This window comes from Bombyx mandarina, chromosome 21 (assembly GCF_030267445.1).
Source record: "Bombyx mandarina strain Sakado chromosome 21, ASM3026744v2".
Taxonomy (NCBI): domain Eukaryota; kingdom Metazoa; phylum Arthropoda; class Insecta; order Lepidoptera; family Bombycidae; genus Bombyx; species Bombyx mandarina.
Genome location: NC_143227.1, coordinates 11,455,776 through 11,473,411, shown reverse-complemented (window position 1 = coordinate 11,473,411; position 17,636 = coordinate 11,455,776). Strand labels below are relative to the sequence as shown.

At 36.0% G+C, this 17,636-nt stretch overlaps 1 protein-coding gene across 2 annotated transcripts in view; it reads left to right on the top strand.

Moving 5' to 3' along the window:
* Positions 1-17,636, top strand: part of svp (COUP transcription factor 2) — a 131,417-nt gene that overhangs the window by 19,728 nt on the left and 94,053 nt on the right. For both annotated transcript variants that reach the window (XM_089736443.1, XM_089736444.1), the window contains exon 2: positions 3,548-3,697. In XM_089736443.1, coding sequence (XP_089592569.1) covers positions 3,679-3,697 — 19 coding nt within the window. In that variant the 5' untranslated portion in view covers positions 3,548-3,678. The remainder of the gene's footprint in view (positions 1-3,547; positions 3,698-17,636) is intronic.

Here is a 17,636-nt window from a genome sequence, read left to right as displayed (position 1 = left end):
TGAGAGGCTATATCAGCTTCTCCTTGACGTGTAGGTGAGCTTACGGGGCCAGGTGTGTTGCTAACACTGGCCCTGGCAAGAGCAGTGCTCCGCAGAATCTACCACCGGATCGGAAACGCGACCCATTGAGAAGATCCGGCGAGAAACTCAGTGGACTGTGTCTACGGGTTAATTCACTCGTCGAGCCCTTCATCGCAAGCGACGGGTTCGACGAGGACGGTGACGGTCATGGATCGGGAGGATTCATAATGATGTGTTTAGGGCTATATCTAGTGTTTACCATTCGGTCTACAGGATCGGGTATGGGAAAATCGCGGTGTACCCACGCAGTCAGCGACAACAGCGGCTTAAGCTCTCGTGTTTCTCGTAAAAGTTTCATCAAACTATCAGTATTTCGCGGACGTAGCATCATCATTTAGTTTGAGAGTCTCTGAAACATTCTAAGCTTAATCATAACAGATAAATCTACCACGCATCGCTGACGTAAAAAAATGATATGGCTTTTTACGTTCACTACCCACAAAAATGTGTTTGTAATTTTCTTTGACCTTTAATAAAGAGTGTCTACTGGACCTTAAGATCTCATTTAAAACGGTTCTATTAAAATATCAGAATTTCGCGGACGTAGCATCATCATTTAGTTTGAGAGTCACTGAAACATTCTAAGCTTAATCATAACAGATAATTCTATCACGCATCGGTGACTTAAAAATATGATACCTACGGCTTTTTACGTTCACTACCCACAAAAATGTATTTGTAATTTTCTTTGACCTTTAATAAAGTGAGTGTCTACTGGACCTTAAGATCTCATTTAAAACGGTTCTCTGTTACAATATACATTAACCATGTTTATTGTAATGTCCAAATATCATGCGTAGCGTAACCGCGCAACGATGAGGCCTGGATTTGAATAATTTAATGCATTTAATTCTAATTAAACGATACACAATTTACCTCCGACCGCTACGGAATACGAACGGATCGAGAGAAGCACCAATAATTTACTAAAGACGAGTGAATTTGACTTCCGATAGAATGAACCGGCAATGTATTGATTACAAAAAAAAGAACGATTTTTTTTTTTACGGTAAAGAATTTTGATTCGTTTCCAATATGGATTTGTTACCGTAGGTTTGCATTTTAATAAAGTATTTAGTAGATTATTAGAAATTTCTAAATTCTCCGAGTGTTGCGACAGAGGTAACTATGTCGGGATTTATATGACATTTCTGAACTCACAAATTAAAAGATCATTAATTATGACTACTTAGATGCACGTTTTTTTTTTTTGATTGAAAGATTACTGGTGGCCCGGAGGCCTTTCCAGTTTCACCAGGACAGGTGGGCGAGCAAAGGCTCGGTCAGGAGGGGTGGGATTTGCTAACAGTTACCCGAGCGCCTCCGAAGGAGACCTAACAGCTCAAGAGTAGCTGCTTCGCGAATGAATCTACTACCGGATCGGAATCGCGACCCGCTGAGAAGATCCGGCGAGAAACTCAGCGAGCTGATTCATGGGTTAGGTTGCACGGCGAACTCTTTGTCGAGTTCGACGAGTACGGTTACCGAGGTACCTAAACCTGCTCCTAGTGTTAGAGCTGAAGGCGTCTAATGCAAAGGTTAGATGCACGTATTTAGGTAAACAAGATATTAAAATTTATCTTGATTAAAAACATCGTGACAATTTGCCATAAATGATTACATTACCCAATATATAAATTGTAACCATTGATAATTTACAACTACATATACCTGAACCTCACATTATTGTATTGAAAATTCTAACACGACATATTGTATTTTACTATTCGAAGAAACCTTGCCAAGCCATTTTGATTCTTATCCGCACGAAAGCAGCAAGGCTTATGTAAATAATCGTGCAATCAAGGAACGTATTTTTTTTTATCGCAAATACCGTACTTAATGTATTCATGATATTGGTGTTAACTGTTAACAATCATTATATAGTTATTTTAATATTTGAAAAATTTTCTTAAAGCATCTCTCTCTGATGCGACTTTTTTATGTATTTTTTATTGCTTATGTTGGTGGACGAACTCACGGTTAACCTGGTGTTAAGTGGTTACCAGAGCCCATAGACACCTACAATGTAAATGCCGCCACATACTTCGACACATAAGTTTTTTGAGTCTTAGTTTTAACAGTACAACAGCTGTCCCACCCTTCATACCGAAACGCATTACTGCTTCACGGTAGAAATAGGCAGGGCGGTGGTACCTACCCGTGCGGACTATTATTCCATTGTTTTATATACAGGGCACAAAAATAAATAAATCAATCAATAAATAAGTCATTGATATTATTTCTGTAATACAGTGTGTAAGGAAAGGACATAGTATAAATACTTTTGACTCGATTTAATTATTTTGGTTATTTACCCCAATGCGGAAGCAAAGATATTCACTTTCACCCTCTGATTTTCTTATTTCTCTTCTAATCTGTGACTGGCATAGGCTCCGTGTGTGAAATGAGATTTGTGCTTGGTTCATACTGTATTAAAAATAAGTTTCATACTGCATGTTTCGTCTATTGTGGTTGATGTTTTTTTTATTGCCCTTGTAGGCGTACGAGCATACGATCCACCTAATGGGTAGTGACTACCGTCGCCCATAGACTTCAGCAATGCCAGGGGCAGAGCCAAACCGGTGCCTACTGAAAATGTACTGGTCTGATGTACTGGTCGATTTTGGGATTGTGGTGAACACTGGCTATATTATTCCGAAAGACCCAAAAAAATATAAAAAATACCTAATCACTGATGTAAGTCCACATGGGTACCAGTGTGATGCCTGTGTCCGCTGCAAAGCAATTGTGCATTTCAGTTTGAAGAACTGCCCTTGTATAATGCAATTGACAATTGGACCTGATTGTCTCAAGGTACGTTACATGCTGTCACAATTTCCAAGAGCTCCGGTAACCAAATTAACATGGACCATGGGTTCATTTACCCACCATTTGCCCAATTAAGCAGTAAAAATACTACAGTTTGGTAGATAGATTAGGAAAAATACACAACAACTGCTATCACCTATAACCAGACGAAAAAAAATTGAGAGGCAAAGGTTTTTATTTTTAAATTATTCTCAATTCGCGTGACGTATCGAATTTATTCCGAGGTACGTTATCGTGGTCAGCCAATTCTTTTATAACCAACTTAAGGGTTTTGTATTCTGCCTCCCTATTGCTAGTAACTTCGATCGGTTATGTTATAAATAATAAATAACTTGGAACAAATCACGCACAATCAACCGGCCCCAATTAAGGATTACCTGTGTTATGGATACACAAGACTGATAAACATACTTATATATGTTTAAATATATACATAAATAGATAATAATCACCCAGACAAATATCAAGCAAACATATTAATCAGAAAATGTTTGCCCGATGCGGGAATCGAACGCACGACCCTCGGGTCAAGTCAGGAGCGCAAACTACTGCACCACCGAATCAGTATGCTAGCTTCACCGAGCCTGTAAGTCGTTTAATACAATTGAAAATGACACTAGAATCTCTGTCGCAGGCTGCAAATCGTTTTTCAAGAGATCCGTCCGGAGAAACCTGACGTATTCGTGCAGAGGAAACAGGAGCTGCCCCATTGACCAGCACCATAGAAACCAGTGTCAGTTCTGCAGACTAAGGAAATGTCTCAAAATGGGCATGAGAAGAGAAGGTGAGTCCGAAAAATGTTTACAATAAAAAAAACAAGTGTTTTATATTTTTTTTTAATAATCCTTAAGAAAATTTTACTAACTGTTTAATAAATTGGCTTCGAAATTAGAACTAACCATGCCTATATTGAGACATTAGTAGTTTATTGATTAATTTTTATTCTGTTAATAAAGTTTTCTTTTTGTTTGTCGGTACATCGAATTCAGTACCAAGTAAGTGTTAATATTAAGGTTTTAATGTAGCGCAATGTTGGACGTTGGAAGGACAGATCAGTAAGGTTGTCATAAAACAAATAATAATGTTTTTGGTGGATTTATTACAATCGAACTAATCGAAATTATCACACGTCACTTTTCTCGATTCTTTTGGTTAGACGAATTCTCACTTTTCCTCGTGTCGCCTGTATGTTGCGTATCCATTGCGTTGTTCCTTAAAAATTTACAATCATTTTAACATCTTGATCCAAATAACATGACTATGTATACAATTATAGGGAGTTTTTGTGCAAAGTCACTGTCTACTGAAATATGTCGGAAACGCGTACATTCAAGTAAGTAGAATTCGCGAACTTACATACAAAATCAGGATTCAAGATTAAATTCACATAACATGCCAGACAAAAATTGATTCAAGATTTCTTGAATTTTGCGTAATGCGATATTATGAGTAGCTTTTGATAGCTGATATATAAGATCCCTATCTAAGTATTCTGAAAGAAAATCTTATGGAATTCAAAATAAATAGATAAAGGATTTAGGACATTCGTCCTTATCTGCGATTTATTGAAGTTAATTTTCCTATAGATCTACGAAATGAAATACGGTTAACAAGATAACCGAAAATCAGGAATATAGAACATCACATAATAAAAAAATGATATAAAATCCTAAAAAAAAACTGTTTTTTTATTTATTGCTTAGATGCGTGGACGAGCTCACAGCCCACCTGGTGTTAAGTGGTTACTGAAGCCCATAGACATCTACAACGTAAATGCGCCACACACCTTGAATTATGAATAAAATGGAAGTGATTGAAAGGCTATTTAAAGCACTCCGTCCCCTTAGAATCGAAGCTTGCCCAAAATTACCACGTCTCGGGCTGTGGCGAAAACTGATATTTCGAAAAAATTATAATACAATACATTAAATGTCCATTTGTCAAAAAGGCGGAGATTGTCGCGTACGTAATTAGTTAAATCATTTATCTTATCTGGTCATTAGCCGAAGTGCCCTTGGACAGTGCTCTGAGTAACTGAAGATCAATCAATAAAAAGCATTTACTTTAAATCTTTAGGGTTGATTGTTTTAGTCCATAAACATATTTTGAGTGTAATTGCGAAATGGGATACGGAACTTCAAATCGAGAAAATGAGTTGATATTTATTATCAACAGTAGTTATTTAAAAGATAGTCAGCGGTTTTGACGAATAGTAACCATAATCCCTAAAGCTATTTAATATTCTCGTCAATCATCTATGATTTAAAAAAAGCAATATTTTATAAAGAAGGCTATTTTTGTTCTAAATTTAACAGATCAATGTATTATTTTTGTCCTAAATTTAACAGACCAAAAATATCAGATAACCGATCAAGGTATAGGTCTTATTTAAACAATTAGTTATTTCGAGCTGAACTTTTAGATTTATGTGCATACTTCGAACTAGGAGCGATATATTTTCGTTACTTGTTAGAAAAAGGCAATATTGTTGTATTTTTTTCATAAAAGGAAACAACGCACCTCAATAATGCTCTCATCAAAAATATTCTTGTTTTGTTACATTAATTAATGACTTATTTACGTGACGTTAATAAAACAACCAAATTGAAAAGAAAAAAGTTTTTTTGTGAATATTCTCGTTAACAACATGATGTTAACAAACATGAAAAAATTGTTGAGTCTTCAAACGTTATCACTTAACCCGTTTCGGGTTAAAATTTAAATTAAATAAAAACCTTTCGTCCCACTTACATATGTATTCAGTCAAATTATATTTTGCTTTATTCACTTTCTCCCTAAAACTTTAAAACTTACACCTCCTTAAAGTGTATAAAGATCGATATCAGAAATAATAAATACTCTAAGATAAGAGGACCCGTGTCAATCAAATTTACTAATACCAATACTTCGGAACATCAAACTGATCATACTCTATAATTATACCAGTTTTATTATCAATCCGTATTGTTTTAAAGACATTCAAATGATTGATGGTACACCAGTGATTAGACAGAGCAATAATAATTAAGCAACGTCAAATTTATAATGAAAGACAAAAAGGTGTGAATGAAGGTTTGAAAATAATGAAAATTTACCTCACCGTTTTTAAGTATTAAAACTAATGGTCTTCCTAAAGTAAAACCCAACCTTGGCCCGCAGTTTTATGATGTAACAAAGCTACTTACAGCGTCCAAGGTACAGATTTTTATGGCCTATTGATATTTATAGTTTGTTAAACGCGAAGTAGCTACCTATAATAAACTCTGTCGTATTTCGTTGGCAGATGTAAATTTTTCTCAACTTCATGTCAGTTAGGTCAATAATTATAGGTCTACTAGCGACCCGCCCTCGCTTCGCTTCGGAAACTGTAATTTATTATTGATATCTTCACTATTTAATGGATGTTATTATACATACAAACCTTCCTCTTCAACCACTCTATCTATTAAAAAAAACCGCATCAAAATCCGTTGCGTAGTTTTAAAGATTTAAGCATACATAGGGACAGAGAAAGCGACTTTGTTTTATACTATGTAGTTATTAAACCTTAGAATGAATTCGCTTATGCTTATAATTATTACGAATGTACCACTGCCCTATTTTCGCAGACAAGCTTGCTTTCTTATATGGTACGAACCGTTACTCGTATCCACAGTCTAAGTCTAAGCCATCGCCTATGATCGACACTAATGGGTTCGTTCATGTCCATTTATACCTACAAAATTGTATCCATCGCAAATAACATTAAGTATCTATGAATATTCAGACGATGACGTATCCTCGATAAAGGAATTTATAATGCGGCCACATTTCCTATTCAATTTTATCATGTATTTTTTACCTAAATCGACTTAAGCAGCGAATCGCAATAAAGATGTCGAATTATACCCGAACGCTGCTTCTAAATTGTCAGTCTGCATGATTTGAATATATTATTCAAATTGTTATAATTTTTATAAAATCCAAACTTATACAAGTGGATCGTTTGGAGATAGCGCGCGATCAACATAATTCCGTCTTGTCGTAAGGGAAACGTTGGCTGAGGGCAGAGAGGTTCATAGAGCAACCGGAACCCCGCTGGCTCCATGATTAAGCACACGCGGGGCCAAACGTTACCCGTTTGACGACGACGCGACTCTTTGGCTTCTGCATCGAAATCAAATTATTTCGCCAAAACTATTCCGAGAATTTTTACGACGGCTATTCATTTACCTTCGACGTGGTCGGGCCCGTCCAATTTGTATCCATTATCGTATATAATGTGGGCCGTAACTTTTTCGTGTCCGAACATTAAAGTTTTTACACCCACCTTTGGCTCATTAGACCCTCGTACTTCCGAGCAGATAATGCAAAGGCCACGCCGGAAAGGACACGGTAACCCGTTGCTCTCGATTCAACCCTCAAGCACCCCATTAGGACTCCTCGACCCCGTATTTTGGCCAACAAACGATTTGTTTGCTGTCAACAAACAAAAGAAAGGTGCAAAAGATCAGATTCTGTATACGCTTTTTATTCGAGATTAACTAATAATAGGAAGGAGAAAAAAAAAAGTAAGTGTGTCTCTTTTGTCGCTTTGTAATCGTCTTAGATATGAAACTAGTAGATCTGGTCGAGATTAGAAGCGTCGATGCGCCTTTTGTATTTTTTCACGTTACTATTGTTTGTAACGGTGTAGTTGGTAGGATGGTTTGGTGAAACGTTTTAGCGGTTAAAGGGGTCCATTCAGGGGTGTCGGCTACTAAACTCGATTGTTCTGCTGCATTTCGATACGATACAGATACGCTTATTGTCCGCTATAACGCTCTTCATATTTCACGATAACCAAGTGTAAGGTAGTATAACTGTTTTATGAACATTAAGCTATTACAACTATGGCCTCTATTGACTTGGTTATAACATGGTAAATCTATAGGCAAATCGGGAAAATTCGGAAAAACCCTGACTCACTAATTTACAGTAGCTTTAAGAGACCATCAGTTTACCGAACTGGCTCGGAATAGAAGATCTTTGCACTAGCCAAAGATCAGAATATTGTCCCTGATAAGCCAAAAGGAAATGGACCGATTTATTGAACAAAGTCAGTTTAGCATGGAGTATAATATATATAAATACATTCGTTCCTTATTTGTTACGTTTAAATTATCAATTATTATTACTTTTATGTGTTTTTTAATACTATAGTGGTGTTCTAATACCACTATAATATTAAATTGCTCATAATCGGAGCAAACAAAGCGCCGTACGTATTGATTAATTAACCACATTACGCGGACCGGTTTATTAAATAAGTGCATATCATAAAAAGTGTGTACGTCAGTTGTTTCCTGAACAATGGCTTCTATACCTTTTGTTTGGGGCGCATCAATCACGAAGCTCATTGTTTGGGATATCTTAATAAGTTTTTGTGTGGGACCGGTCATTTAGAAAAATCTCTGGTATCGCACCCGATACACTCCCTCGGGCGTTTCGCTATGAATCCTAATCAGCTGGTTTAAAGGGAAATTGAATTTGTATCTTACGTATTGCTGGCATTACTACGATATTTTTCAATATTGATATTCAGAGTTTTTTCCTCACACAATTCCTTTTCAATCAAGCACGGTAATGACGTGTTCTGTCATACGTTAAGTAATACCTAACCTGTCTTGAAATTAATTGCCCGCGACTTCTAACTGACATAAAATAGCAGTAATAATACTGGTACGAAATTATGAGTTAGTTACCTCAATCTGTCACGTTGATGGAATGACTGCCTTCGATATAATCCGAGCGGAAACTTCGGTTTTGTCCGGCGGATACTAAACAATATAGTAGCATTGTTGGCCCATAGGACACGTCAAAAATATCGCCGCGTTCCCAAGGGTTGCAAATTACTGCTATATTTGCTTCGGTTGTTCTTTCAAAAAAGTAAACACCCTATGCACGCCTTAGTATCACAATGCAAATGTCAGAAGGATCGACGTTCCGCTTTGAGGAGGGTGTCGATTCGCGTCTTTAGCCCAGGTGCGGTCATTGTTGACCAACTGACCGTAATGGTCTGTTTGGATTAGACCAGTCTAGTTTGCCGATCGTAGATCGAACCGTGAGAATCTTAACGTATTTGCGTTCTACATCGGGCAACGCCATCCACATATATGATGAAAACAAGGAGTAAAAATTCTAGAAATGTCTCTTCGGGATTTACCTGCGTTATTAAGCTACAATCGCGTCAACGATCAGACAGCGGCTAGCATGAGTCGGTACGCAGCGGCCTGTACTGTAGCTGCGTCACAACCGAAAGATATTATCATTTCTAGTGATCATAATAACTGTGACATGTTTCGTACGACTCTCCACTCTCCAGCTCTGTAATGGTCCTCATTCTCGGAAAACTGTTGTGCTAGCCGCATAAAGATACGATCGGACGTGCTTCAAGATCGTTTCCCACGGGTTGCGAAATCTGTCGGACACCCCTCGCCGGACATCGGTCAAGAGTTACGCCTGTACGAAAACATTAATTAAAAATAGTAGACAACAAACCAACCGGTCTTCGCATGGACAAGGCCCTGGGCGACCTAAGCTAATTATATTTCCGCACGTTTTGTCAAAACGATTTGCATGAGAATCGGGGGCCAAATACAATACGAAATGGCACTAATCCGGGCAGGTACGACTTGTTAGGGCAGGTAATGCACGTATATGGTTATGGGACGGGTCGCGCGGCTCAATAGTTGTTAGAAACTTGATAAGTTTTCACTGTAAACATTAGCTTTACGTTGGGAATATTGAATTTCACCGCGACAAAACGAGATATCATCGACTTATTATGCGTCTAGTTTTAATGGTCCCACTGTTCCGTTTACAAGGCTCCGTGCTTATGGATATGAAATTTAAGTTGGAGCTCCCTTAAAATAATTTATTGGATGATTTCAATTCAATATGAATTAAGTCAAGAAATACCTCAAACATATGTACACTATCAAACTGGATGGAGAATTCCGACGGACAATAGTCGACATCAACACGAAATCCAGTCCGTTAGGGAGTTAGGCCCGAAATGTAATGGCGTCAAAAACGAAATCAAAGTGTAAAATCATTTGTGTCGGATCAAAAAACAAGCTTACTACGAACCTAAGATGTACAAGACTATCAATCACCGAGTGATTTATTCTCCTCGCTTCGGATGATGTATCGTCGGCCGGGCCGGGCCACGGTAAAACTATTTGATAATTAACTTTTTACAGTCAAACTGACACCTTTTTTTTGGGTGGCATTACAGAAAATGACGTAAATTTTTTTTTAAGAATTTTTGATCCCAATTGTGTGTTTATTTATTTATTAGTTGATTTAAATAAACTCGGTAATATTTTGCATGCGGTGTGACGAAATTCTCGAAATGGTGGTTCAGAGAAAGTACATTATTTAGTTGTTTTTTTTTTAAATACAGTACGACAGTGACGTTAAAAAGTGAATACGTCTTTAATTTAATTTTTAGTTTATTCTATTTGCATGAATTAGGCATAACATATCATTCTCGATTTTTGTACTCACAATATCAACTCATGCTGGTTTTACGGTCATAATGATTAAGCAATTCATTGTAGTAATAAATGAGAGTACTTAACGGTAGGCAGCGGCTTGGCTCTGACCCTGGCATTGCTGAAGTCAATGGGCGACGGTAACCACCCGCCATTAAGTGGGCTGTATACTCATCTGCATACAAGGGCAATAAAAAAAAATCGTAAGAAAAAATTGAAATTCTTGTTGTAAGACGTCATAAATTTTCTTAGATAAACTGAATTAATGATATAACGCGAAAGCGAAGCAAGCATAAATTGTTACGCACGAGTCTTTCGGTAAATTAAATTAACAAAATAAAGGCAACGGTGCCACGATCTCCCGAGTTTAATGAATAAAACGGCCGTTTCTCAGAAATCAAAAGAATAGCCATAAATAATGACGATATCCGCTGTTACTAATTGAAATGAAGACGTCAATGATCGTATCGTATGAAAAATGCAAACCAGATTTTTATCTTAATGAAATAGGAATGTTAAATTCGTAACTTATATACTTTATACATATTCATACGAAAATGGATGTCTTCGTGGCTTAAAGGGTAAGATGTCGGGTGCTCGTATCGAGCGGTTAGTGCGAGTGTTCAAATCCCGCGGGCGGGTAACAATTTTTCTTAAAAAATGTTTAACTCCTTTGGGAGGTCCACGACTAACGGAAGATAATTGTATATATGCAAGCTTATCTTGAAAATGGCTCAAACGAGATTCCGGCATCTGTCAAATATCTTGTCTTCCGTGATGGCTACCCGCCATAACTCATAACCACGAGTTACTTCCACCATGACGGTATTAACGTCTTCTTCTGGCCCTTATCCAACATTATGCGGGGACGACGTAGCATGTTCCCCTTTTCTATTCAGGTCTATTATACGTCATCTCTGCACTCACATACACTCGCATATCTTCTTTCAGACAGTGCATTCAAGCCTTTTTAGAATCCCCCCTCCTCACACTACACGTTTACATGAAGATAGACGTGTTATAAAAATCAAAGCCACAAAATTCTAAGCTACAAAAAATATGAAATGGTCTTATTTGTTTATCAAAATGACGCACGCATTTATTTATATAGACACATAAACCTGAGATAGGTTGTAGAAAATAACAGTTCTTATTATTTTTTGTTAAATTGTGAAATTAAAACACTCAAAGCTTTTCTATTATAATAAATAGTGAATTTCTGCCTAATTTTGCCATCAATTTCGCTAAATGTAGATATGAACTATGTTCATTATGTCCACCCATTAAACAAGGCACGTACTAAGAAAAAAAGGGTGCGTGTACTTATGTACGCGCGTAAGAAGTTATACTTTATTTTTATTAAATTTATTTCTTTTTTTTAAATATTAAATAATTAATAATAAATATTTAACGTTAAAAATTTAATAATATTTAGTATGATTTATATTAAATAATAATTTTGTCATTTATATTACTAAAAAATCAATGCTAATTACACTTTTTTTTACGAGTGTACCTGCGGCTATATTCAGACTCGCCAAGTTACGTCGGTCGTATTGTAAATGTGCGATTTAGTGGGCAACTACATTCTGTTAATTTTGTGTCACGGTACGCGCGCATCGTAAAATTTCACTCTCATCAATTTTTCATAACGCGCCTAAAGAAGTATACCTAACTTCAAAAACTTGGCTGTAATGCTAACAATTTTCAAAAATTGGCTCGTCTGCCGCTTGAAAAAAGAGACATTAATTTTTATCTTAACATAAGACTTAATTTGAGGATCCTAATTAAATCTGAAAATCAATAACCTTTGATTTTTTGGCTGCACTGTCAAACACCTTGGTCCCGACTTTTGTTTTTTTTTTCTGCAATGTTCGCGGCAAAATGAATGTTTTTTTATACGATTTTTTGCTATAATGTTTGTTCAGTAGCAACGAATGTCTCTAAAACATATTTGTGAATTCAAAATAAAACAAAAATTCGCAATCAAAATTTGAATAAAATGTCAATTCAGTCAATGAAAAATAGGTTTAGAAAATTATTCTTGAATTCGTTCGAAACATCGTGACATTTCCATTCAAGTGAGAAATAATTCAATTTCAATCAAGAATCAAGAAATAATTTAGTATTTTCTTGGGTTTTTGCGAGTCGTAGATATAATTAAAGCTGCTACGCGGGTTAATTTTGCGGTTCTTTTTTTTTCTTGATGTTTCGCATACCAACGCGACCAAGGAGTCTTCCGTGGATATTTAGTTTGTACAAAATTCAAATGTCAACAAAAAAGTAGTATTTGTTTCACTGTAGGCTCTTGACACGAGCCCTAATTTTCAAGCTTAACAGACGTCTTTGAGATGAGTGAAAATTACATTGAAAGTTCCCGTTGCGTATGGATACAAGGGAAGCTGATTATTCTACCGTGAAATCTAGTTAGGCAGATCTTGATTCATTAGTTTTCTGACCTGCTTTTGTCTAAAACGGGAATCTAAAAAGGCTGTCCAAAAAATGGTGCGCGCGCAACTTGGTGCACGTGAAAGAAGTTTCACTTCTTTTGCAGTGTGTGGTATTGTAGTTTTCTTCATTTTTCATCCTAAAATCAAGTTTCTCTTGTAATAGGGAATTCTGTGTATCAGAGAAACGACCTAGCTCGCTTTGTCCTTTCCCTCTCTCCACGATCGAGTGGTTCGCGAGACGTTCTGTCTATTTTCTCACTCTCGCTTTTCCTAAATTGTATCTTTTCTCTCTAGCCGTAACGAATCTGTCGCGAGTTAAATTTTACTCTTAACGCGTCTAAGGAAGTGTCACTTGAAAAAAACTGCTAAATAAATCCTCGTTCATCACAGAGTAACTTCAATGTAAAGAGCACGTGTTGTTGTTACGTCGGGAACTGAAAGCGGATCCCCGCGGTGCGAAGACGCGCACCTAACGAACTGCATGGGTCATGATTTATGACGACCCGACACTGTATGTTAATGTTTACAAGAATTTTGATGCTGTTATTTGTTTCAAGATTGAGTTACGACAATTTACGTTAATTATCGCGATTCTTTCATCCCAGAAATTTCCATCTCGTACCAGAAGGTTTTATTTCACTTCCCATCTCGTGCCTATAAGCATAACAAATACCATGCGTTAGATTACACAGCTATACACAAAAACACTGCATTTTTATTAATTATATTTTGCATAAGTGCGTGAATTAGACGATTTTTTTATTGTCCGTGTAAGCAGACTACCATACGGCCCACCTGATGGTGAGTGGTTACCGTCGCTCATACCATTTAGTACTCTCCACAAGCCTCGTTTGAACAACCAAATGTTAATGGTTACCAGTGCCAACATACGTCACTACGTGAATATTACATCTTAAGTACGGAGTATGAGACTGCGTTTCCGCAAAAATACGCCTGCGAATAAACAACTCAATCCCAACTCCCAGAGCCAATACTCGCATTAAAACAACGGGTTGGTCCTTCAGATCAAAACTCATCGCTTCTGGACAAGTTGACAGGTTATATTAACCCGTAAGGTCTCATAAGAAGAGCCTAAAATACGAATATAGAATGAAACATAATATAACATAGACGTATGCTTAAAACTTTTTTAATCACAAAAAATAAACAATAATGAAGATTCTCGAATCAAAACAAGTGAATTCACATCCATATCGACCGATGAATGCGATGTATGCGCAAGAATATACACAGTAGTATTATCTCGGTTCACGGGTATGGCACAGAGCGTGCTTCGTAAGAATATATTGGTTACTTGGACTACGGAGAACCTGTTCGCTTCGTGCCTTGTCGCTAGGGCTGGCACGTAAATAGGCGGAGTCACTTTATGCTATTATAATATGTATATTTCATTCTTTTGATAACGTGTGTTAGCAAGATTTTTTTTTGTTTTATTCTATTACTAGCGACCCGCCCTCGCTTCGCTTCGGAAACTGTAATTTATTATTGATTTCTCCACTATTTAATGAATGTTATTATACATATAAACCTTCCTCTTCATTCACTCTATCTATTTAAAAAAAACCGCATCAAAATCCGATGCGTAGTTTTAAAGATTTAAGCATACATAGGGATATAGGGACAGAGAAAGCGACTTTGTTTTATACTATGTAGTGATAGTTAGATTAGTTCAAGGCTGATATGGTGTAAAACGCAGACATTCGAACTGGACCGTCTAAGTCTTTATGGCTATTTGTACATAAGAGTGTAGCAGGAGTATGAATAAAAATATGCCCTCTTTAGTAGTCACTCTAAAACTTAGAGCTGAGTGTAATGATTGTTAATAAATTTCCTTTTGATGTCTTTGCAATCAATAGCTGTGACAACCTATATTTGATTAAAAAAAAACCAAACAAACATGAGTGTATTTCATAAAAAACAGTTAATGGTTAAAAAATTTAATTGACGCAAAATGTACGATATAAAAAGAAAAAAATTTTTTTTTCAGAAGATAAAAAATTAATTTTTTTTGTGACATTCGTGCCAGCCCTGCCTTAGTACCGTACCTTATAATACATCTCACAGTTTCACTTCATATTTTAAGATCATGCCTTTAATGATTTTGAAACCGGTTGGGAAATTCGCTGATAATTCAACATTAGACGTGTGATCAACAAACGTACATATTTAAAGTGAACAAATTCTGTACGTCATCAACAGTACGCGTGGCTTCGGTCATGTTGAACTGATTGAATTCGAGTAAATAAATTCAAAATCAAGGAATACTCTATTGAAGCGTTTTATACGCCTCCAAACATCAAGTTTCGCCATTGAGAATAATCTATATATATATATATAAAAATAAATTGCTGTTCGTTAGTCGGCTGGACCGATTTAACTAATTTTGGTCTTGAATTATTTGTGGAAGTTCAGAGAAGGTTTAAAAGGTAGATAAATATGAAAATGCTCGGAATTAAGTAAAAATAACAATTTTATTTTCCCTGTGATGTGTCCCCCGTCGGACGTATTCCTTTTGTTTGTTTTAAATTTATTTTATACAAAATTTTAGGTCTTTTCTTTATCTAAACTACAACTACTTTTATTTATATAAACTACAAAGTCTGCTGCGTCAGCTAGTCTGCAATAAAATAGACCTTAAAAATAAATATACGTCAAACAATTTCAGCAGTGTATGCTTCAGAACTAAGGTTGTTCCCACGGTTGAGCATGAGACAGCTTTCTTCAAGACACTCACTAGATCATAACGGGTCTTCTGCGGAAGCGTCTAGTGTCCATCTCATCGCGCATTGCTTCCGCGGTTCATGGACATCAGTTATGATGAAAACAGGCCATTTCTACTATGACGAATTGTGCAGATACGAATGCTTTATGAGTGAATGAAACACAGCGGCGACACTTTACATGGGCGAACTTGACTCTTGTAATAAAAACACATTATTATTCTAGTTTTCAAACTCGCATGTTGATCTAGGAGATCACACAGCTGGTAAACAATATTAACATAAAAACATTTTAAAAGCAATCAGTGAATATTTCATAAGGAAATTTACCTAATTTTTATGTTTAGAGCGCGTTCGAAGTAGACGCTCACTAATGTTTGTTTATTTCATTAAAATCTCAAAGGAAAACAGAAGCAATATTTAAGAATTATACAAAAACCGCGACGTAATGGCTGGAGATGAAGTAAAAATCTAGTTCGGAATACGTTTAATAAAATAGTAATCTAATTTAATATGCTAATACATGTTATGGCTCAATAAAAATTAATGGTAACGCTCCAAAATAGAGACGACCTTATTTTAAAGATATTTTTTTCTTTAAATATGTATAGTAGTAAATTTTCTTATTAGGAAATCGTCAAATTCGTAGGGAGGGGAAAATATTTATGTTTTCAACTATACCAACATAGTTTCGACGAATGTCTAGTCTGGCAACCCTAGTCGTTCTAGGTGTACAAAATTTCTGGTCATACTTAGCATGTGTGTTGTATTGTGTATCAAGAGAAATAAAAAACCTTCTTTCTAAATCAAGTTTTATTAAAGCTGGCTAGCGACCCAACACAAAATACAACTCATTGTCCTAAACAGTTTCAAACCATATATATCACTATGATACCTAATCTAGACCTACCCAACCTAGATCCTTTTTTTTTCTTTATTATTTATTTTACACACAGTTAATACAATATAATAATTGCGAAAAGTTAGTTAAATTCATTAATATTAATTAAACATATCCTTACAGATACCTAAATGTTATAAGAAATTTAGATCCTTATCCTTTTAGCGTTTGATAAAAAGCTTATTATATACAAACGCTAACAATATATGTAGTTTAAAAAAAAAACTTAAATAACACACCGAACTAACAATTAATTTCACAGTTTAATTTTAAGTATTTTTATCGGGTTGATTGATACTAATCAGGATATTAGAGCGAAGTTATAATTATTTTTTATTGTCACTTCATGTCTTCAGTACTTCATGCTGTCATACTTCATGCTATCTTCATGCTGTCTTCAGTACTTCATGCTATCTAATATTCAATCGCATATCTTAAAGCCGGTGAAAACAACGTTTAAAGGTTCCGTTTCAGCTAATGAAAAGCTTGTTAAAAAATGAAAGAAAATCGCGAACAAAAACTAAAATTATTTCGTAATTTATTGCCGAGTTTTGGTTTTTGTTCCGTCAAAAACACTATACATAAAAAAAAGATATTGTTTTGAGTGTATTAACATCATAGGTCAGTCATAATCGCGTAGCAATAACCGGCCTGAAAAGTGACTAGACGTGACTATCTTAAGCCAAAGACAAACAATACATCAATACCTGGATTATATTGTACGGGCCTGTGCGACTGCGACGAAGGATTCGTCGTAGAAATTAACTCACAAACACAGCCTACTGAATTTCTCGCCGGATGTTCTCACTGGATTGCGATTCCGATCCGGTGGTAGATTCAGCGAAGCACTGCTCTTGCTAGGGCTAGTGTTAGTAAAATCGCCAGGCTTAACCCCGTGAGCTCCTTACACATCCGGTGTAGCTAATATAACCCCTCGAAGTTACTAGTAATAATTAAGCAAAAATAGCTTTATATATTTCCAAATTGACGAGCTTAAGCAATAAAAACTTACGGCATAAGTCCTAAGTATATAATAATAATGTATTACTAATAGTACATCGCAACATGACATATATTTATCTTTTCCAGAATTTCTTTAAATTAAACGGTTGTC